At 39.7% G+C, this 24,687-nt stretch overlaps 1 protein-coding gene across 2 annotated transcripts in view; it reads left to right on the top strand.

The window, feature by feature from the left end:
* The first annotated feature begins 5,623 nt into the window (after positions 1-5,623).
* SOS2 (SOS Ras/Rho guanine nucleotide exchange factor 2) overlaps positions 5,624-24,687 on the top strand; it is a 97,978-nt gene continuing 78,914 nt past the window's right edge. The window contains exon 1 of one of the 2 annotated variants that reach the window (XM_020900972.2): positions 5,624-6,358. In XM_020900972.2, coding sequence (XP_020756631.1) covers positions 6,272-6,358 — 87 coding nt within the window. In that variant the 5' untranslated portion in view covers positions 5,624-6,271. Of the gene's footprint in view, positions 6,359-6,636; positions 6,727-24,687 lie in introns of those variants that run through there. The other variant, XM_020900973.2, reaches the window with a different exon arrangement.

Genomic DNA, 24,687 nt, shown 5'->3' with positions numbered 1-24,687 from the left:
GCAGGTCAAAGGCTAACAGACTTTTGTCAAGAGAACACACTGGTCATAGCAAACGCCCTCTTCCAACAACACAAGAGAAGACTACACATGGACATCACCAGATGGTCAACACCAAAATCAGACTGATTATATTCTTTGCAGCCAAAGATGGAGAAGCTCTATACAGTCAGCAAAAACAAGACTGGGAGCTGACTGTGGCTCCAATCATGAACTCCTTATTGCCAAATTCAGACTTAAATTGAAGAAAGTAGGGAAAACCACTAGACCATTTAGGTATGACCTAAATCAAATCCCTTATGATTATACAGTGGAAGTGACAAATAGATTCAAGGGATTAAATCTGATAGAGTGGCTGAAGAACTGTGGATGGAGGTTCATGACATTGTACAGGAGGCAGGGATCAAGACCATCCCCAAGAAAAAGAAATGCAAAAAGGCAAAATGTTTCTCTGAGGAAGCCTTACAAATAGCTTAGAGAAGAGAAGCTAAAGGCAAAGGAGAGAAGGAAAGATATACCCATTTGAATGCAGAGTTCCAAAGAATAGCAAGGACAGATTTAAAAAAAGCCTTCAGCGATCAGTGCAAAGAAATAGAGGAAAACAATAGAATGGGAAGGACTAGAGATCTCTTCAAGAAAATTAGAGATACCAAGGGAACATTTCATGCAAAGAAGGGCACATTAAAGGACAGAAATGGTACAGACCTAACAGAAGCAGAAGATATTAAGAAGAGGTGGAAAGAACACAGAAGAATTATACAAAAAAGATCTTCATGACCCAGATAACCACAATGGTATGATCACTCACTTAGAGCCAGACATCCTAGAATGCGAAGTCAAGTGGGCCTTAGGAAGCATCACTACAAACAAAGCTAGCGAAGGTGATGGAATTCTAGTTGAGCTATTTCAAATCCTCAAAGACAATGCTGTGAAAGTGCTGCACTCAATGCACCAGCGAATGTGGAAACTTAGCAGTGGCCACAGAACTGGAAAAGGTCAGTTTTCATTCCAATCCCAAAGAAAGGCAATGCCAAAGAATGTTCAAACTACTGCACAATTACACCCATCTCACATGCTAGCAAAGTAATGCTCAAAATTCTCCAAGCCAGGCTTCAACAGCACATGAACTGTGAAATTCCAGATGTTCCAGCTGGATTTAGAAAATGCAGAGGAACCAGCAATCAAATTGTCAACATCCATTGCATTATCAAAAAAGCAAGAGAGTTCCAGAAAAACGTCTACTTTTGCTTTATTGACAATGCCAAAGTCGCTGACTGTATGGATCACAGCAAACTGTGGAAAAATCTTAAAGAGATTGCAATACGAGACCACCTGACCTGTCTCCTGAGAAATCTGTATGCAGGTCAAGAAGCAACAGTTAGAACTGGACATGGAACAATAGACTGGTTCCAAACCAGGAAAGGAGTATGTCAAGGCTGTATATTGTCGCCCTAAGCTTATTTAACTTATATGCAGAGTACATCATGTGAAATGCTGGGCTGGATGAAGCACAAGCTGGAGTCAAGACTGCCAGGAGAAATGTCACTAGCCTGAGTATGCAGATGACACCACCCTTATAGCAGAAAGTGAAGAGGAACTAAAGAGCCTCTTGATGAAACTGAAAGAGGAGAGTGAAAAAGTTGGCTTAAAACTCAGCATTCAGAAAACTAAGATCATGGCCTCTAGTCCCATCACTTCATGGGAAATAGATGGGGAAACAATGGAAACAGTGACATACTTTATTTTTTGAGGCTCCAAAATCACTGCAGATGGTGATTACAGCCATGAAATTAAAAAGACGCTTGCTCCTTGGAAGAAAAGTTATGACCAACCTAGACAACATATTAAAAAGCAGAGACATTACTTTGTCAACAAAGGTCCATCTAGCAAAACTATGGTTTTTCCAGTAGTCATGTATGGATGTGAGAGTTGGACTATAAAGAAAGCTGAGCACCAAATAATTGATACTTCTGAACTATGGTGTTGGAGAAGACTCGAGAGTCCCTTGGACTGCAAGGAGATCCAAGCAGTTCATCCTAAAGGAGATCAGTCCTGAATATTCATTGGAAGGACTGATGCTGAAGCTGAAACTCCAATACCTTGGCCACCTGGTGGGAAGAACTGACTCATTTGAAAAGGCCCTGATGCTGGGAAAGATTGAAGGTGGGTGGAGAAGGGGATGACAGAGGATGAGATGGTTGGATGGCATCATGAACACAATGGACATGAGTTTGAGAGGGCTCTGGGAGCTGGTGATGGACAGGGAAGCCTGGCATGGTGAAGTCCACGGGGTTGCAAAGAGTTGGACACAACTGAGTGACTGAACTGAACTGAAGGGTTTGTGCTTTGCAACTATTGCAAATATTTTCACATTGCCTCTGATGGAGACTGACCAGTTTACCAGTCTCACCAACAATGTATCAGAATACCCATTTCCCCATATGCTCACCAACACAGTATATAATCAAACGTTCTGATTTGTGCTATTCTAATAGGTGAAGAGGAACTAAAAATCCTCTTGATGAAAGAGAAGGAGGAGAGTGAAAAAGTTGGCTTAAAGCTCAACATTCAGAAAACGAAGATCATGGCATCTGGTCCCATCACTTCATGGGAAATAGATGGAGAAACAGTGGAAACAGTGGCAGACTTTATTTTTGGGGGCTCCAAAATCACTGCAGATGGTGATTGCAGCCATGAAATTAAAAGATGCTTACTCCTTGGAAGGAAAGTTATGATCAACCTAGATAGCATATTAAAAAGCAGAGACATTACTTTGCCAACAAAGGTCCATCTAGTCAAGGCTATGGTTTTTCCAGTGGTCATGTATGGATGTGAGAGTTGGACTGTGAAGAAAGCTAAGTGCTGAAAAATTGATGCTTTTGAACTGTGGTGTTGGAGAAGACTCTTGAGAGTCCCTTGGACTGCAAGGAGACCCAACCTGTCCATCCTAAAGATCAGTCCTGGGTGTTCATTGGAAGGACTGATGCTGAAGCTGAAACTCCAATACTTTGGCCAACTCATGCAAACAGTTGACTCATTGGAAAAGACCCTGATTCTGGGAGGGATTGGGGCAGGAGGAGAAGGGGACAACAGAAGTTTAGATAGCTGGATGGCATCACCAACTCGATGGACATGAGTTTGAGTAAACTCCGGGAGTTGGTGATGGACAGGGAGGCCTGGTGTGCTGCGATTTATGGGGTCGCAAAGAGTCAGACACGACTGAGCAACTGAACTGAACTGAACTGAATAGGTAAAAAATGATAACATAATTTAAATTTGCATTTTTCATTATATGAGAGAGTTGTGCATCTTTATAAGTTTGAGACATTTCATATTTTCTTTTCATATCCTTTATGTTTTTTATTATTACACTTTAGTCTTATAAATTTATAGGAACTCCTTTAGATATTAGGGAGATTAACTGTAGGAAATAAGTTGTAAATATTTTTTTCAGTCTGTCATTTACCTTTTGGCTTAACTTACGTTTTTCTTTGGTATACCTTTTCAAAAATAGAACTTATCAAGCTACATTTTATGTCATAGTAGAAAGGTCTTTGTACTCTGAAATTATAAACAGATTATTTTATGTTTTTTTTTAATATTTAAAAATCTGACACATCTGGGAGTTAGCCTAGTGTACAGTATAGGGTATGGATCCAACATGTTTTCCTGGATGGCCCATTTGGTTGGGAAGCTTCTTACTGGTGTCATTCTCGGATTATCTTCCACATGCACGTGGATCACATTTCTGTTTGTCTAGCCCAGAGATCATAGCTCAGATGCTTGTAGAGACTAGGCAGGTTACATAAAAGGGTGAAGAGTGCCAGGTGGGGAGGTTAGCCAGCTTCAAATAGGATGGCATGCTTTTCTAAAGAGGCAGCTACTACCCCCTGCCTGCTGATCATTCCCTTGCAGGGAGCATCAGGGCCCAGTGTTACCAGATCTTTGTCAAGAGAAGCTGGAAATCCAGATTTTTTTACGTGAAATCTCTTAATTTTAAAATATTAGCTTTAAAAAGTTAAATACAGTTCTGGTTGAACAAAGTGTGTCTTCAAACCTGATTTGACTCAGAGAAGGCTCCTAATCTCCTTAGCCAAGAATGAAACTTACCAGCTCCACTCTCCTATAAGAAAACACAACCCCAGTCTAGTAGCTGGACAGTCTAGCAGTTTATAGCTGGAGTTCAAGAAGAGAGAGAAAAGTGAAGAGGTCTAGATTAGCCAAGGTCTTTGCCCTCACTTATGGAAAGATTCTTTGGAGAAATACAAGCATTTCATTATTCTACCTTTTATCCTAATTACATGGGAATGTGGATGTGGCCATTCTTTTTAAAGTAAGTATTTCTTATTTACAGTAGTTTCAGGGGTACAACATAATAATTCAATATTTTTTATATATTTTGCTCTTCTTGAACTTACAACAAAACAATGGCTATATTTCCTTGCTGTACAACATATCCTTGTTACTTATCTATTTGAAAAGGTTCTTGATTCAGTGGATACTTGAATTAGAAAAATGATCTCCTAAGTTTTCCTTCTCTGCCATTATGATTTTGCCAAAATGACAAAATGATGCTTGTTTTAACTGCTCTGCTACTGATTTTGAACCGACTTTGAAGTGTGGCACACTGGCTTTTTGTACCTTGCTTTTCCTTACCCTTCCTCAGGGATGGTGGCTGGCAACAATCTATTGTAACTCATGTATGTGTTCAGCATCTTTAGTGGGATGAAATTTATGCTAATGATAAAGTTTCCAGAGTCTTCAATTCAGGAGGGGTTAAGGTCTGGGGATCTTTTGGGGGTTGCTAGTGAGTAGTGCTGGCCCCAAGGGCAGATCCAGGTTTTGTGGGATCTAGTTTTCCTGGTGGCTCAGAGGTTAAAGTGTCTGCCTGGCAATGCGGAAGACCCGGGTTTGATTCCTGAGTCAGGAAGATCCCCTGGAGAAGGAAATAGCAAGCACTCCATTCTTGTCTGGGAAGTCCATGGACGGAGGAGCTTGGTGGCCTACAGTCCACCGGGTCGCACAGAGTCGGACACGACTGAGCGATTACACTTCATTAAGAAAACAATGCAAACATACGGAAAGTTTTACCAAAACGGTATGAAATTTCTGTGAACACATAAGGGCTCGTCAAGTGAAGGACTTTTAAGTTCAAGCTTGATTAACGCTGCCGTCTGCATTTTTTGGCCCTACTATGCGCCGAGGTCTTTCCACTCCTCACCTTCTTCAGTCTCCACAACACTACGCTATGAAATAGTTACATATACAGAAGAGCCGTTAAACAAACACATTAACAAACACATTAAACAAACACATTAAACATCGTGTCCAGCCTGAAGACCCCTTTCTTTCCAACTCTATATTGCTTCCCACGACTGGAGTTCTGGGGCTTGAGGAATGGCATCGAGTCAGGACTGTCGCGGGAAGGAGTGTGTAAAACGCAGTCAGGGAGCTAGGGAGTGTTTCCGAAACTGGCTCGCAGAAAGCGCCCATGAGACGGGCACTCGGGAGGGAAGGCCCCCGCGCCCAGCCGGCGCCTCGGCCAGCTCTGCGGCGCGCATGCTCCGTGAGGGGCTGCTCCAGCTACTCCGGTTAGTGAGCGCGCGGCGGAGGGGGCGGGCCGAGCCGCGGCCGCTGGGACCTGAGCTTGGCGGCGGCCCTGGGGCGCTGTGCGCGGCTGCTGAAGGGGCGGCGGCGGCGGCCGGCACAGTGCGCGCAGGAGTGTGGCTTGCTCGCCCGACGCGCACGCCCGGTCGGTCCCCAGGGCCCCCTGGAGGTGACTCGGGCGGCCCGGGCAGGGCAGCGTTGCAGATTGGGAGGGCGGAGATGAGGCGATGAGGACACAAGCTACCGTCGTCTCTGTCCGCCTACTGCGGCCGTAGCGGGAGTCGGGGCGGGGGCGAGGCCAGCTATACCCACGCCGGGCTGCGAACCCAGACAAAGGAGGAGCAGCAGCCCCAGAAGCGGGCCAGCGCCGCCGGGAAGGGAGGCCGCTGCTTTAGTCGCAGCCGAGGGTCGCCCGGGCTCACGGGCCGCCGCGCTTCCCCTGAGGACGCTGCGCGAGGCGAGGTCGCGGGGCCGAGGAAGCCGCCCCCGGAGCCCCCGCCCGCCCGCCGGCGCCGCCTCCGAGCCGCCTCGGCCGTAGCCGCGGCCCGGGCGGGAGGCGGCGGCGGCCGGCGAGGCTAGGCGGCCCGCGCCCTGCCTGTCAGATCACCGGCCCGGCCCGTTTCGGCCCGCGGGCCGCCCCCGATGCGGAGGCGCTGCCGCCGGGGCCATGCAGCAGGCGCCGCAGCCTTACGAGTTCTACAGCGAAGAGAACAGTCCGAAATGGCGGGGACTCTTGGTCTCGGCCCTGCGGAAGGTCAGTGTTGGTGCCCGGGCGGCCTCGGGGCCCGAGGGAGGTGCCGGGGCCGAGGCAGGCGCCAGGCGGGCGGGGCGCGAGCCACGGCCCTAGCCGCGGCCCCTCGGACGCTCTAACGGGGAGCTGCACGCCTTCCCCGCGCTCGGCGCCGGAGGGCCCAGCGCTTTCTCTCCGGCCGGCGACGAGGGGCTTCTGATGCCTGTTGCGTCCCAAAGGACGTTTTCTCAAGTTATTGCCTGGCCCCGGAAGGAAGGTTTTGTTATGATCATAAAACTGGATTTCATGTTGCAGTCGTTTCGTCAGGCGACTTCCGCCGTTGACCAATTTGTTGTCCTCGGGCTGGATTCGGGCAAGAGAAAGTCCCGCTGGTATTTAGACAGTTTCTAAAACAAAAGCACGTTTCTAGGCCGAGTAATCACTTTTAATTAAATTCTTTGGGGTTGTTCCCTTAGGCAGTTTGAAGGGTGAAGGGTGTCTACTCACTTAAGAGGTTGTAATTTTTTTTTTTTTTTTTGGTAAGATGGATGTGTTTCTCGATTGAGAAATGTCAGTGAGCCATAATATTGCTTTTACAATTCTTGAGGTCAATTTAAAGTGCCTCCTCCCTTCCTGCCATAGGCGTCCCCCTGTTTAGGAGAGATTTCCCCTGTAAAGTTTGGTCATTTTCTTCACTGAGTGCAATTTATTACTTAGAATCATTTTAAGTGGATGAAAAAGAAGCAGCTCATAAAAAAATCAATCTTTTTAGTTTGGGTACATCGCTAGGGTGTATCTGTCCTGTAGATGATGTCAGTTTTCCTCTGAATTTAGGTAATAATCGTACTTTTAAAAAAAATTTGTAATAATCATACGTTTACAAAAACGTATCTATAAAGCCTTTTGTAAGGTCAAGACGTTTAAAGAGTGTAAATGGGGGCAGAAGAAGATAAACATACTGAGCATGGGCTTTCCTTGCCATTGATACAGATGTAGTCCCTATTACCTTTTGTGCAAAATAACCAAATATAAATTTTAAAATAACAAGGAATAAACATTAATTTAAAAGACTACCCCGGGAAATAAATCTTCATACATTAAATTTCTCTAAGTGAAAGGAAATAGTAGTATTTTAAAGTAAAAAACATCCCCTCACGTATTTGAGTTTCAGATTTGCCGTTTTTTCACGATTCTTAGGAAGAGGTGTTGTGTTCCTTGGGCTAAACATCATGTAATATTTTTCAGAGAATTTGGTGGAGGTGGTTAAGAGCAGCTAGACAGTTATCATTTCACAGGTATTTTAGGTGTTAAAGTATTACATTGACCTTCCTTCCGTGGGCAACCCGATTCTATAAGGAGAGGGAAGGAAATGGCAAGTGTGCTGAGTAGTGATAATGAACACTGGCCTGAGTTAAAAGCAAAGAGGGAAATGCTTAGATAGTAATTGAGCCTTCCACCACATAGGCAGAAGTGTGAATGCAGTTATCAGGTAGGCCTATATTGTTGGCAGTGAGGTGTAGGTCTCTTACTTACTAGTATTTTCTGGTAGCAAATAGAATTTGAGTATGTGTTGCATAACTTATTCAGTAGGTAGCTTTGACCCTAATAATCCCTCATGCACAGAACAGATTTATATCTTCAAGTTAGTCTGGAAAGAAACCCAGGGTAGCATCTGATCCTAGTTCATTGCTTTGAGTCTGTTATTTTGCATTTATATGTTGTGCTTGCTTTCATGGAACTCAGATGCCTTATAGATCTCTCTTGTCTTATTCCACAGTTCTTGTATGTCCTTTGCTTATGGAATATATACAGCTAAGGAAATCTGGCCTTTTGAGGTGAATTAAAAAAACAATTTTTATTTAATTTATTATATTACTGTTATTCTGTAATTGAGGTATATTCCCATGAAACATATTTTTTTTTATGTTTGTGGAAATTTTTTGATGTTTGTAATTCCAGATTATGTCTAGTTTTGTGGTCGTGCAGCACGTAGGTTTATAGTGCTTGCTAGGTTTGTAGTTCTTGAGGAGTTCAGGGTTCACTCTTTGCAGGATGAGTTAAATTCTGGTCTGTGCTTGCCACAAGTGTCCTTGTACAGTGAGAATTCCTGCCACTTAGGCAGAGGCTCTGTCTTCACATTAAAGGCATCTAGAACATGGCTTCCTTCTTCCAGCTGACCAGATTATTGCAAACACTACTAGGATTAATACTAATAGTAAAAGCGGCAATAGTATTAGACTACTAAGACTTTTCTCCTCCAGGGGATGTTGCCATCAAACATGTGGGAGCTAGTTTCATTAACATTTATTGAGCATATTGTAGGTACTTGGCCCCAAACTGGATCCTAAGAATACAAACATGAATAAAAGCAAGATGCTTTGCTCTAAAAGTGTTTACCACCTGGACTGAAAATTCTAAACTTTGAGGTTTTGGTTTATGTAGATCTCAAAAGTTCTGTAAGAAATATCTGTGTGTGTGAAAAGAACAAGGTTGTTTAATTAGTTCTGCTAGTTCACTTGTGCATTTTGATGGAACCTTCAAAACAGTTAAAATATAATTTTCAGAAAGGTAAAATCAAAACTCTCATGCCAGTATGAATGAACATGTATCAGTGATTTTGATTCAAGTTATTACTTAATGAGGAAACTCATGATATGCTAAAGCCACTTCATATGAAAATTGGAGGAGGTTAAGTATTTATAGGAAACTTGAAAGGATATCAAGGTAAAATTGTTGGATTGGACACAAAAATAGTTAATATCCTACAGGAACATAAGCAGTAAGTTTGGGGTTATCTTTCCTGCTGATTAGATTTTGCATCTGTGCCGGACAAAAATCTCTTTAAGTTAATCTTACCCGTTTGTAAAATAGCCCTGTCAGTAGTAATCAAGCACAGTGTTGCAATGAAAAACAGCAAGTTATCTGTTTTGCTTATTTTCAAGTTTTTGTGATTTTTCTGAAAACCATACATATATTTGATAAAGTTACTATACTGACTTTGAAAATGGAAGAGATTGTTTTAAACCAACATTAAATATTCATTTCACTATGGAGAAACATGAACATTGAGAAATAGATTTAAGGAAAAATAATTTTGGAAATAGAAATGTGTTGTTCTTTAACTTTGTTTTATTGTGCTTTTGTTCTTTACCTGTTAAAATAGAGCTTCACTTAGGGCATTTAAATACATAGAGAACTACAAAGGGTAGAGCAATATGACACTACTAATGGATAATATGTGCATTGTTAACATTACTGCTGAATTATGTATCTTACCTAAAAAGAGCCAGAGACGTAATTGCCCTCATTACTACTCCTCGAGAACATTGAAGCTATCATATTACTTGGAGGAAAAAAAGAGTGTGGGGTATATTTGTAAATGCAGCTTATTACCTGTGTCTTTGAAATGCCTGTGGTACTTTGTGCATGTGCTATTTGAATAGTGTGCTAAGAAAAATCAGTGTAAACATTTTACATATGGGGAAACATGCCTTAAAATCATTTTAGCAGGTTTTTTAGTCTCTGATATTTTTCTTGTAGATGCCTTTTCTGTAGGATATTATTCACCAGGCTAGCCATGGAAAATAAAATTTTCTTATTATCTGTCATTACAAATGTCACAGAAAGCTAGAAAGAATCAGTAAACTTACCTTGTTCCTGAGTCTAATTTAATTCAGGTTTAATATTGACCTTCCGCCTCAACCATTACAATTTACTCTTGGATGTCTGTTAAAATTCAAGAGATGTGAGAGAATGTTGGAGTTAATTAATGGCAGTCAGTGCTGGGGGTTGGGGTGGAAGAGAAAGTTGAAGGTTTTGATTCAGAAATGCTTTTGTACTGATATCTCTTGGAACTGTTTTAGAAGATTGCACTAGATCTTTCCTGGGGCCCAGAAGAAAAGCAGGGGAGTTCTTTGAGAAAATGAAATTGGAACCTTTGACAGTAGGTCAAGGAAGGCTTCTTTAAGGAAGTAACATTAGTGCTGACTTCTGGAGAATATATTTAAATATTTGTTGAGTGCCTCATATGTGCCAGGCAATATTCTTGATACTGAGGTTGTAGTAAGGTCCGGCTCTCATTGAAAACATCTATTCTCTTAATAAATGACTGTAGCAGAGAGGCCTGGGGAGAGGCGGACAGTAAAGAGGTAAACAATTATTTGAAAGATCAATAGGAATTAACTAAACAAACAAAGGGGGAGAAAAGATTGGAGCCCTAGGGTGAGGTAGGACCATGACTTTAGGAACTGAGGCCAAGTGAAAAGGAGTTGACCAAGTTGAGAGACTTAGGTAGACTCAGGTTAAGGTCTCTCCTGAGAATAGAAAATCCTGTAGGGTTATTTATATAACAAATTAATTAGATTAACTTGATCAAACTTGCTTTTTTGAAGAGATCACTCCAGCTAAAAGGAATAGGAGAAACTATGATTTTGTGACTTGAGGCCTGTTCAGGATTTCCTAAAGCCACTGAATATAACAGTTGAACTCTAGGGAGTCATTTGGAATTATTCCAAACTAATAATGACCCAAACTGACCCAAGGGGTTCAGCCAGAACTAGATGAGCATTAGGAATGCATTTTAGCTTGCTGCATTTAGCTTCCTGTCAACCATGATTTAGTAGTCTTCTATTTTCAGTTTAATTTTGGTATGGTATATTTGGAGCAATAATATTCCATTAAAGTGTTTTATGCTGAGTATCCAAAGCATCACCTGTGTTACCACTTGACATAAATCAAATATATATCTTTTATATCAGGGCCTTTCTTTCAATGGAGCAGTAGTTTGATTATATCCTCTGTTAGCCTGCATATTTGAATCAGGAAGGAATTTTAATGGAACTAATGGATTTAGCGTTATCTCATGTAGTCACGTTAAAAATTAACAACCTAAAATTCTTTTCCTTTTTTACATAAGAGCATATAGTAAGTAGAAACTTTTGAAATGTGTAAAGTGTTATATACTTCACATTTTAATATGTAGAGAAGAAGCAACACAATGAAAATAACATCAAGATCAAGATGAGAGCCTTAGTATGATCTCCAAGTAAAGTTTTCATTACTCAATTTTCTTCATAAAAACACTTTCTAAACTCAAATACTACCTCTTACTTATGTAGCACTTTGTAATCTTTTCTTAATTGACCCATTAGCAACATTTCATAGTTGATGTTTTTCTCCTCCTTTTCCTCATTTGGCTTTCAGGACACCAACCTCTGATGGTTTTCTCCTCTGACTTTATTCCTCCTAGTTCTTCACCATTGTTTATCTCCTCATCTTCCCTAAATAATGCATCATCCTGACCTCCCTGGAGCTTAGTCTTTGAATTTCTGTTTCTATTTACAGTAGATTTCTTGAGATCCCACCCAGCCTCATTGCTTCACATATCATCTCTATCTGATGGGTTCCAATGTATATTTCTGGCTCAAAGCTCCCTCCTGATCTTGGATATCTAGTTTCTTAACACTTCCACGAAGATGTGTGATAGACATCTCAACTAATACTGAGCTCCTTCTCTTCCCCTGAAAATTTGCTCCTTTTGTAGTATTTCCCACATTAGTAAATGGCTACTTCATCATTCTAGTTGCTCAAAATACTGAGTTATTCTTGAATTCTGTCTGTCTTTTATAACCAATATCTAATGTGTTAGCAAATCTTTTTAGCTCTACTTCACACTATAACAACATTCAGTCACCTTTTCTTACTCTTCCACTTCTACCTTCTGGGAACACTCTGGGACTATTAAAGTAGCCTCTTAACTGGTCTCCTCTCTTCTCCCCTTGTCCCATTCAGTCTTTTCTCCACACATGGAGATAAGCGGGATCATGTCATTCCTTTGTTCAAAACTTGTTCAGTGCTTCTCAGAATAAAAGTCAAGTCTTCTCAGCCTGCTATGCCCTCTACAGTCTGGTGTTGCCCCACTTCCCCCTTAACCTCACTGATCTCATTCACTACGGTCCTTTTTCTGCCCTACTCCTGCCACACGCTGGCTTCCTGGTGCCTCCAACTCGTGGACGTGTTCCAGTCTCAGGGCTTCGTACTGGCTGTTTCTTCTGCCTGGAACAACCTTCCTGCAGATAAAAACATGAGTGACCCTTTTACCTCCTATAAGTCTTCAGACAAGGATCTTCTTGAAGAGGCCTTCTCTTGGAGCCTGTCTAAACTTCTGCAACTCCTGCTTACTGGAAATTCCTATGTAAATGTTAACAGCCTGTCCCAGTTCAAGCTTATTATCATCTTCCATAAACTGATTTCTCCAGTATAAATGATCTCGTACTCATTTCTCAGGCTAGAAGCCTAGTCATCATCTGTTCTTTCATCTCCAGGTTCATGTCTGATCAACACCCTGTCTTGATTCTTTTCTCCTAAAAGGAGCTTTCTAACTTTTTTTTTTTTTACTACATATTCCAAAAGAATTTTGAAAATTTTGTACATTTTTATGTTGACATCTAAAACTGTTCATCTTTAAGCTTAGTTTCAGAGGATATATTGAGTTGGCTAAAAAGTCCGTTGGTTTTCTGTAAGATGACTTTGTTGTTTAGTTGCTAAGTCTTGTCTAACGTCTGACTTTTGCCTGACCCAGGGATTGAACCCACAGGCAGATTTTTACTGCTGAACCACTCAGGAAGATCTATGGTGGCTTTAGTAGTGCTTAGTTGTCTTTAACTTCATTTGACACGGTTTTGTAGATTGTATTGTGACAGCTGTCATATCAGTGTGCATTTTAAAAACTTACCAAAACCAGAGAATTTTTGTGTAGCCATTTCAGTGCTCAGTGTTTAGGACTTTCCTGGTGGCTCAGATAGTAGAGAATCCGCCAGCAATGCTGCAGACCTGGCTTTGATCCATGTTTGGGAAGATCCCCTGGAGAAGGGAACAGCTACCCACTGCAGTATTCCTGCCTGGAGAATTCCATGGACAAAGGAGCCTGGCGGACTACAGTCCATGGGGTCACAAAGAGTCAGATATGACTGAGCGACTTTCACTTTCACTTTAGTGTTGAAGGTGGAAGAAAAGACAACATTTTGTCATATTATGCTTTACTATTTCAAGAAAGGACTTCCCTGGTGGCTCAGATGGTGACAAATCTGCCTGCAGTGCGGGAGACCTGGGTTCGATCCCTGGGTTGGGAACATCCCCTGGAGAAGGGAACAGTACCCACTCCAGTATTCAGGCCTGGAAAATTCCATGGACAGAGGAGCCTGGCAGGCTACAGTCCACAGGGTCACAAAGAGTCGGACATGACTGAGATACTTTCACTTTTCATTTCAAGAAAGGTAAAAACACCATTGAAACACAAAAATAGATTTGTGTTATATGAAGAAGGGGCTGTGACTGATTGAATGTGTCAGAAGTGGTTAGTGAAATTTCATACTGGAGATTTCTCACAGGACGATGCTCCACGGTTTGGTAGACCAGTTGAAGTTGATAGTGATCAAGTCAAGACATTAATTGAGAACAGTCAACACTATAGCATGCAGGAGATAGCCGACATACTCAAAATACCCAAATCAAGCATTGAAAATCATTTGCACCAGCTTGGTTATGTTCATTGCTTTTATGTTTGGGTTCCACATCAGTTAAGCAAAAACCTTCTCAATCATATTTCTGCATATGATTCTCTACTTAAACATAATGAAGACATTCTGTTTTTAAAACAAATTGTGACAAGCAATAAAAAGTGGATACTGAGCATAATGTGCAATGGAACAGATCATGGGGCAAGTGAAATGAACCACTGCCAACCACACCAAAGGCTGGTCTTGATCCAAAGAAGGTGATGTTGTGTATATGGTAAGATTGGTGAGTGTTCTCTATTATGAGCTCCTTCTGGAAAACCAAATGATTAATTCCAAGCACTGCTTCTAGTGAGGCCACCTGAAAGCAGCACTGGATGAAAAGTGTCTGGAATTAGTAAACAGAAAATGCATAATCTTCCAACAAGATAACACAAGACCACATGTTTCTTTGATGACCAGGCAAAAGCTGTTACAGCTTGACTGGCAAGTCCTGATACATCTGCCGTATTCACCAGATGTTGAACCTTCAGATTTCCATTTATTTTGGTCTTTATAAAATTCTCCTAATGGAAATAAATTTCAGTTGCCTGGAAAACTGTAAGAGGCACCTGAAACTGTCTTTTGCTCAAAAAGATAAAATGTTTTGGATGGATGGAATTATGAAGTTTCCTGGAAAATGGCAGAAGTTTGTGAAACAGAATGGTTGAATACATTACTTAATAAATTCTTGGTGAAAATGAAAGATGTGTCTTTTATTTTTGCTTTAAAACCAAAGGAACTTTTTGGCCAACTCAATAGTTTGTTTTCTAAGTACAGGTGTTTTAAAATAAAACATTTCATTAGTGTTTTAATACCCAATGAAATCTCAGTACCATAACAATTTGATACACACCATTCATCCTTTTAAAATATATTTGACAAAGTGCTTTCTTTTGGGTTGAGTTATTGGCTTTACCATGTGGCTCAGTGATAAAGAATCAGCCTGCCAATGCAGGAGATGTAGGTTCCATCCCTGGGTGGGGAACATGCCCTGGAGAGGAAATGGCAACCCACTGCAGTATTCTTGCCTGGAAAATTCCATGGACAGAAGAGCCTGGTGGGCTCCAGTTCATGCAGTTACAGAGTCAGACATGACTTACAGACTGAGCACATACTTTAATAGTACATAGTTGCTCAAAAGAACAGAAATGTCATGAATTTCTGTTGTGTGTGTGCTAAGTTGCTTCAATTGTGTCTGACTCTTTGCAACCCTATGGACTGTAACATTCCAGGCTCCTCTGTCCATGGAACGCTCCAGGCAAGAATACTGGAGTGGGCTGCCATGCCCTTCTGTTTCCGCATAACAAATTTTCAAATACTTGGTGGCTTAATACAACACATATTTATTATCCTACGGTTACTGTTAGAAGTCCAGACATGGCTTAGCTGGATTCTCTATTTTGGGCCCCATAGGCTGAAATCAAGGTTTTGGCTTTAGCTGCAGGCTCATCTGGGGTTGAGATCCTCTTCCAAGTTTGTGTGGTTATTGGCAGAATTCATTTCCTTCAGTTGCCTGTCTGAGGCAACTCAGCTCCCAGAGGTTGCTGCCATTTCTTCTCTGTGGTCCTGCCTGTAATAAGTCAATTTACTACTTCGAGGCCAACAGGACTGCATCTGCTGCTGTTTCTGGTCTCACACTTCTGGACCCTTTTTTTAAAGGACTCACCTGATTTAGGTCAGGCCCACCTAGGATAATCTCTTTTTTGATTAACTCAAAGTCAACTTAATCACTGACCTTAGTCACCTTTGCTATATACAGTAATAGCACAGGAGTGATATGTCATCATATTCACAGGTCCTGCCCACATTCAAGGTGAGAGGAGTGTACACAGGGTGTGTAAACCAGGGATAGGAATCTTGGGAGCCAGCCACCTTAGATTTCTGCCTACCACACTCATTCATCTTATGGGAAATATCCCCCATAACCTAATCGGTAAGGTCCGTTTAGTTGTCAAGCCAACCTGCCTATCATATTTATCTTCTTTCAGACCAAGTCTGACTTAATTTTTCAATTCAGATGAATGTGTTAATACTTGTCACGTGCCAACCATTTCACTTCTGAATTCTAATTGTAAGATGGAAAGATAAGGTGTGAAAATTTGCTTTAAATTGTTTCTCCTGACTGAAATAAGGTGATGTTGCCTGTGTTTAGTATTTTTGTAAAGATGTTTTCTTTTCTTTGTTCTCATGAGCTTTCTCCTCATTTATAGTGTATTTTTTTTTACTCTAGGCTAGGGGATGAAAGAAGCAAGATTAAATGAGAAATATTTATCATTTAAATGAGAAGTATTTATCACCATCTCTTTGTTTTGTGTCATAGAATTTATTTTTTATTGCTCTGCAGAGCAGTGCCCCATAAGGACATTCAGGATAAGAGATCTGCCTTTCTTCAGTCAAGTGGGAGGAAGGCAGTTGTGGAGAGATGGGAAAGGAGAATCTGCATTATTTACTCCTTGAGTGCAGGCACCTTGCAGGCAGATCTTCTTTAAGAATGAGTGCATATGAAGTTTTGGTAGGATGCTGAAGGATATGAGTATTTGACCCAGGGATTCTTAAACTTTGACTGAATAAAATATACTTAGTGACCTTTTCCCCAGGCCACAGGAAAAAGAGCCAGTATTAATTTTTTTAATTTTATTTTTTTCTAAGTTTTTCTTAATTCTGTGGTACCTGCTGCAGTTTATTTGCTAACGAATAGTGCAGGTTTGTAAAATAAATGAACAAGAGATAACAGAGGTTTTACAGGGAGGTTTTTCTATTCTGTACCATTGATCTGTTTTCTTATTTTTAAAAAAATTCTATTTATTTATTTATTTGGCCATCACCATGTGGGATCTTAGTTCCCCAACCAGGGATTGAGCCAGCGTCCCCTGTAATGGAAACACAGCTCTAACCACTCCAGGGAAATCCCTTTTTTCCTATCTTTACATTATTCTACCACACTATTTTAATTATTACACCTTTATAACAAATTTTTGGAATCAGGTAGTTTTAGCCTTCTGACTTATTTTTCCAAAGTTGTTTTGATTATTCTAGGACCTTTGCATTTCCATAGAAATTTTAAAATTAGCCTGTCAATTTCTGCTGGAATTTTGATTGGGATTATGTTGAATTTATAGATTATTTGAGGAAAATTGAAATCTTAACAGTGTTGAGTCTTTGAACCCACAAAGTTTGTATTTTCATTTATTTTGATTTTTTTTTAACATTTCTATCAGCAATATTTTGTAGTTGTTAATGTATATCTTTAGGGCGAAATCTGCTTTTTCTTTTTAAATTGAATTTTAGCTCTTAGAACAAACAACACTTTTAGTATTTTTAATTGATGTTTGAGCCGCTTGTATCCTTGCAGAAATTTTGGCAATGAGATAAAGAATTTGGCATGAATAAATACACAGACTGTATATCCAAGGGATTTATTTCTCTATTGTACCCTAAACGCAAATGTTAGTTGATCGAACAATTTGCACTAGCAAGATTTTTTTAATTGGATTTTGAGTATGGGAAACTGAAAATAGATATGTATTAGGCAATAATATTTCTGAAATTTGTCAGATCTAGGGTTTATCCATTTAAAAAATTAAGTTTAATGCTTTTATGTGTCTACACAGAAATCTATAGCAGTATGATTTTCTGTTTACAGTGTATGTGTAAGAAAATACTTTCTGGCAATTTGAAAATACGGTGTTAATGGAAATACAGGTCTGACTTGTTAATCTACTGTTAAAGTCTGAAAATTACTTTAATTGCTCTTTTTTCTGACTAGTCTTTCAGAAAAATATGAAAAATGAGTTTGTTCTGATGTGGTAATTTTATACTTACTGTCTCTTAGGGTGCTGAGATAGTAAATACTGTGGTATTGCAAAGTATGGTTATCTTTTGTTATCATTTTGATGTCCTTTTTAGTATTAATAGCTAGGATTTTAAGGTTTTATATTTGTTTTTATGACTTTTCATCTTTGCAATTCACTGAGTTTAGCATAAGAAACTCAGATGCTCAGTGTTAAGGTTGCTTTTCAGGTTACTTACTGAAATCATAATCACAGGAAAAATGTGTATCCCAGTTAGACATTATCTTAATTCTCACGCGTAGTCATTTTTACAGAGTGGGGCCCTTGCCTTTTGTGGAAGAATATTATAATAAACAGTCTTATGGACTTTTTTTAAGCTAAACTTCCAATATAAATTTTTATTTTATACATATATTATGTTTGTTTATACATATATTTTAAATGTCTCTTCTGTTGAAATAATAAAAATATATGGTAGGGTGTAATTAAGTTTCCTCTTGACATGTAACAGGAAATATTTATTTCTCCCAAATCTATTTTGAATTTCAAAAAAAATTCCAAAAAAAAAGTAAAGCCAGGTTTTTTTGGATGTTAGTCCTATATGAATTTCCAACTGCCTTATTTAAGCTCTTCTTATCCAGACTTCTTCAAAAAGTAATCTTTGATTTTTGTCTCCAGTTTCATGTGTCCTTTCTCTTTCTCACTTCCCCGCTTCAAATCATGTTTCTTTGTAAGTTTGTTTTTATCGAAATTATTCATGGAAATGAAAAGATAACTAGCTCTGTAAGGCTTGTTAGGAAAAATAGCAGTATCTCCTCACTATTCACAACAGTTTTTGCTTCCTAGATGCAGTCTTTTTAATTTTTCAAAGTGATTTGTTTCAGTATTCTGTATCTCTAAGAAAAAAAAATGTGCTTCTGTTCTATTGACCTTTCTGTTTTAGGCAGTATCTGTTGGCTTCCTACTATTGAAGGTGAGGATTTAATATCTTTTGTACATACATATATATATATATTCTCCCCTCCAACCACACATAGATTTACCAAATGTACATACTTGCTGTCTCCCCTCCCACTCCATGCCTATATCTTAATGTTGGTTGGATCAATATTCAGAGTTTATAGTATTATTACTGTATGTAATGACCATATACTATATGTTATTTATAGTTAAACCCCTTTTTCTTTCCTACTTAACCTTTTACTGAAGTTAACAATTATCTTGTTTTCTTGTTTGTGTATTTTCTATGTGTTTGTCAATTTAAGCTCAAACTCCCTACCAGTTGTCTAAATATCCTCTCAGGAGTTTTAGATCCATCAGATACTCTGTTAATTTCGTCTTCTTGAGATAGTTTCTTTCAGAGTCTTCTGATCTGCTCTAATTGGACTGGCAACCTTTACGCTCGTTTTACAGATCTCGTAATTTCCCTTCACGTCATCCTAGGCATTCCTGTGGCTTTTCTTTCTCATTGGTTCCTTTGTTTCTTATATCCCATATTTTTCTCTATCTTGATTTGCATGCTTGTTTTATTGTGGTACAAACTGTAAAGCTTAACAAAGAAGAGTATGTGAGAGTAAAATTTTTGACCATGTTAGATCCAAGCATGTCTTCATTATATCTTAACGTTTGATTGATAATTTGTTAAGATCTCATTAAAGGTTGGAAATTATTACCTTCCAACTTGTAGTATTATTGTTGAAGTCTGGAGCTAGTTTAATGTTGTCTACTTTGGGCATGACCTGTTTTCTGGCTCTACTTTGAACTTGTAAGATATTCTCTAAATCTCCAGCGTTCTGACATTGTCATTTCGTTCATTGAGATGGGAACTAGGGCCCTTAATGATATAATATATTGATAATTTCACCCCTTGATTTTCTATTTGCTTGGTGGTGATTCTCTTTTTAAAACTTTATCTATGGTGAAATGTAACATACAACCAGAAAATGCATAAAACATAAATATACAATTTTAGGGACTCTTACTTAACCATTACCCAGGACAGAAAATAACACATTTTTAACATTTTTCTCAAGAGAACTCTCCAGAAGGTAACCAGTAGTCATCACTACTTTCCTTTATAGTTTCATCATCTAAGCATGTGTTCTTAACACCACAACTTAATTTTACCTGATCTTGAACTTTTTGAATGAAACTTGTTTCTGTTCTTTTTATCTGTCTTCTTTCTGTCAACATAATTTTAAAGATATATCCACATTTTGTGGAGCTGTCTTTACTCATGTTTTATTTTTTGCTGTATATACATTCCATTGTATAAATATGCCACAATTTATCTGTCATACTCTAGATGGAATTTGCCTTTTTAATTTGAAGGTATACCAACAACATTTTTTTCTGAACCTTCTTATTCGTGTATTCTGTAAATGTTTGTGCTTATTTCTCTAGAATAGTGCTGTCCAAATGAAATATAATATTAGCCACATATGTAATTTAAAGTTTTCTCATAGTCATGTTAGGTCTTCTCAGGTGGTGCAGTGGTAAAGAATCTGCCTGCCTGTGCAGGAGATGCGAGTTCAATCCCTGAATCGGGAAGATCCCCGGAGAAGAAAAAAAGCAATCCACTCCAGTATTCTTGCCTGGAAAACCCCATGAACAGAGGAGCCTGGCAGTCTGCAGTCCATGAGGTTGCAAAGAGTCAGACTTGACTTAGCAGCTGAGCACGCATGTACATGTGTGCATAGCCACATTAAAAATATAAGAAGACACAGATCAAGTTTATCTAAATAACATGTTTAACCCAATGAATGTAGTCATTTCAGCATTTAGCCAACAAAAAATTATTGAGATATTTGACATTCTTTTTGTATGCTAGATCTTTGACATCTGGTATGTATTTTATAGTCCCATCTCTGTTTGGTCACGCTACATTTCAGGTGCTCACACTAGCCACATGAGGCTAGTGTCTTTTGTATTGGACGATAGAGCTCTAAAAAGTATAAATATCTTGAACAGTAGAATTGCTGAATTATAGGGTATCATATCTCGAACTGTAGTAGATGACAGCAAAGTTTTCCGAAGTGATAGAGCCATTTTGCACCCCAGTGCCAGTGTGTGTGAGTTCCCATTTTTCCGCATAATCACCAACACTTGATATTATCAGACGTTTTCATTTTCTTGTCTGGTAAGTGGGTGATGGATTTCACTGTGGTTTAATTTGCACTTCCCTGATGGTTAAAGAGCTGGAGCACATTTTCACATTAATTGACCATTTGAATTTCTTCTTCTGTGAAGTGCTGGAAAATTTTTTTGCCAATTTTTTTGTTAGGATTTTCATCATTTTTTTCCCTGTTGAATTTTTAGAAGTTCTTTATAATGTATTCTGGATGTGAGTCCTTTTGTGTTATGTGTTAACATAGATCTTCAACTCTGTAACTTGCTTTTCATTTTCTTAAAGATGTCTTTTGCTGAACTTGTTTTAAATTTTAATGTTGATAAGTTTTTAAATCCTTTCCTTTATGGATAGTAATTTTTGTGTCCTATTTAGTAACTCCTTTTCTCTCCTGAGGTCATGAGATTGTTATCTATTATCTTATTTTATATCATCAGAACTTTATTAAGTCTTTTTATTTAATAGGTCTAAAATCCAACTAAAATTGATTTTGTATGAAGTACGAATAGGAGTTGATTTCATTCTTTTCTGTATGAGTGTCCAGTTCATTATTCATCCACTTGCCCCGCTTTCCTCAGCAATTCTCCCCCTACCCATTGTGCCACCTGTGTTGTACATCAAGGGTCTATGTATCTGTAGGCTTGTTTCTGTACTGTCTATTCTGTTCCATTCATCTGTTTCTCTATCATTATATCAACATTCTTAAATCCTATTTGTTGTTGTCATTCAGTCGCTCAGTTGTGTCCGTCTCTTTGCAACCCATGGACTGCAGCACACTAAGCTTCCCTATCCTTTACTATTTCCCGGAGTTTGCCAAACTCATGTCCATTGAGTCAGTGATGCCATCCAACCATCTCACCCTGTCACCACCTTCTCCTCCTGCCCTTAGTCTTTCCCAGCATCAGGCTCTTTTCCAGTAAGTCAGCTCTTTGCATCAGGTGGCCAAAGTATTGGAGCTTCAGCTTCACTATCAGTTCTTCCAGTAAATATTCAGGACTGATTTCCTTTAGGATTGACTGGTTTGATCTTCTTGCAGTCCAAGGGACTCTCAAGAGTCTTCTTCATCACCGCAGTTCAAAGTCATCAGTTCTTTGATGCTCAACCTTTTTTATTTTCCAGCTCTCATATCCGTACATGACTACTGTACTGAAAAACCATAGCTTTGACTATATGGACCTTTGTTGGCAAAGTAATGTCTCTGCTTTTAAATACACCATCTAGGTTGGTCATAGCTTTTCTTCCAAGAAACAAGTGTCTTTTAAATTCATGGCTTCAGTCACCGTCTGCAGTGATTTTGGAGCCCACAAAACTAAAGTCTGTCACTGTTTACATTTTTACCTCATCTATTGAAAGAGAAGAGTGTAAAAGCAGGCTTAAAACTCAACATTCAAAAAATAAAGATCATGGCATCTGGTTCCATCACTTCAAGGCAAATAGATGGGGAAACAATGCAAATATGCAGGGTGACAATATACAGCCTTGTTGTACTTCGTTCCCAATTTTGAACCAGTTTGTAGTTCCATGTCCGATTCTAACTGTTGCTTCTTGACCTGCATACAGGTTTCTCAGGAGACAGGAAAGGTGGTCTGGTATTACCATTTCTTTAAGAATTTTTCAGTTTGTTGTGATCCACACAGTCAAGGACTTTAACATAGTCAGTGAAGCAGTAGATATTTTTCTGGGACTCTCTTGCTTTCTCTGTGATCCAATGGATGTTGGCAATTTGGTCTCTGGTTCCTCTGCCTTTTCTAAATCCAGCTTGTACATCTTCATGTTCTCAGTTCACGTACTGTTAAAGCCTAGCTTGAAAGATTTTGAGCATTACCTTGCTAGCATATGAAAGGAGTGAAATTGTGTGGTAATTTGAGCATTCTTTGGCATTGCCCCTCTTTGGTACTATAATGAAAACTGACCTTTTCCAGTCCTGTGGCCACTACTGAAGTTTTCCAAATCTGCTGGCATATTGAGTGCAGCTCTTTCACAGCATCATCTTTTAAAATTTGAAATAGCTCAGCTGGAATTCCATCATCTCCACTAACTTTGTTCATAATGATGCTTCCTAAGGCCCATTTGCCTTCATACTGCAGGATGTCTGGCTCTAGGTGAGTGATCACACCATCGTGGTTATCAGGTCTTTAAGATCTTTTTTGTATAGTTCTGTGTATTCTTGCCACCTCTTCTTAATATCTTCTGCTTCTGTTAGGTCCATACCATTTCTGTCCTTTATTGTGCCTATCTTTGCATGAAATATTTTCTTGGTATCTCTAAATTTCTTGAAGAGATCTCTAGTCTTTCCCATTCCATTGTTTTCCTCTATTTCTTTGCATTGATCTTAAGAAGGCTTTCTTATCTCTCCTTGTTATTCTTTAGAACTCTGCATTCACATGGGTATATCCTTTCTCCTTTGGCTTTCACCTCTCTTCTTTTCTCACCTATTTGAGAGGCCTCCTCAGACAACCATTTTGCCTTTCTGCATGTCTTTTTCTTGGGAATTATATATATAATTCTATATATAGAATTATAGATTCTATAATTTATAAAATCATATGGTCATTCAGAGATACCTCTGTTGCTGGCGTTTATGACCTAGTGTTCATAGACTTCTAATACATTTGTTTTATTTATTTCTTAACTTTGCAACACGTTTTAATTTTTGCTTTATATCTAATTACAGTGTTCGAGACCTAAAACACATTGTCTTCAAATTTGAATGTGTATGTAAATATCATTTGTCAGCACATTCAGTGCCATGGTTTCTTGGCTTACATCTACTCTGAAATCATCAAGCTTTATAGGTATACCCAGGGGCCCTGAGGACATAGGAAACAATAGCGAGAGTTTATAGTTCTTAAAAGCAAATACATTTGGAAAGAAAAGCCAAAGGAAAAAGGTTTGATTCACCTTCCTAGGGTCTGTAGCCAGGAACCTATGCTTTTTTGAGGGACATCTGGTCTGTCTTGGGTAGCTGGGCTACTCAGTTTTCTCTTCGCAAACTCAGGGGTCAAACATCTGAACTGCATTAGTTAGAGAAGTTCAAGTATGTGCTAATGTGGACCTCAGCAGTAGGCTGGCCCGGAGGTTGTGAGGTGGGCCCAAATGCACTGAAGACTTTATTACACACTCTACAGCCCGATCTCCCAGGGTGTTCTGGGCCTCAAATTCAGTGGTGCCTCTTCTAACCCACAGCCGGGTGATTCTGTGCATAGCCCAAGTCTAATGCAGAATGTTCTCTTTTGAACTGTAGGAAATAGTTTTGTAATAGAGTCAGCAGCCTAAGTGAGAAGGGTCCTACCCCTTGCCTCCCTGGGAGAGTGAGGGTTGGTAGTAATCATGCTGAAACTGAAGAGAAGCATCTGACTCACTTACGTGGTACAGTATTGGTATCACTTTTCAGTCATGACCACTAGCCTCAACCACTTGTCTCAGAAAGTGCCTCTGGAGTTGGATTGCAACACTGAAAAAACAGGGTAGATTCAAGACCAGCGACCCAAAGCACCTGAATTTGTTATCTGTAAGCAGAGTGGTGTGGCTTTCATCTGAGCCAGAGGGGGATGTGTAGGAATGGGAGCAAGAATGGTGGTGTTTCTGGGTGAGGGGAAATACAGCTCGGAGCAGAACACCTCTGACCCACCTCTGTGGGGCTGGTCGTGCTTCAGCTCCACCACTGGCCTACAGCTCGCCAAGCTTCCTCCACTCCCACCCCCAACCCTACCCAACAACTGGGCTTTACACTCACATGCAATCCAGCAAAGCATACAGACAAACCTCTGAGGCACTGCAATAGCTCTCCTCAAAGAGGAAACCAAAAACCATTAGGATTATAGTTGTCACAGGAAGGGCAAAACCCAAACCATGTACAGAGTTATCACAGATAGTTGG

Source organism: Odocoileus virginianus, chromosome 6 (assembly GCF_023699985.2).
Source record: "Odocoileus virginianus isolate 20LAN1187 ecotype Illinois chromosome 6, Ovbor_1.2, whole genome shotgun sequence".
Lineage (NCBI taxonomy): Eukaryota > Metazoa > Chordata > Mammalia > Artiodactyla > Cervidae > Odocoileus > Odocoileus virginianus.
The sequence above is the reverse complement of the archived record's forward strand: the minus strand, read 5'-3'. Positions and strand labels throughout refer to the sequence as shown.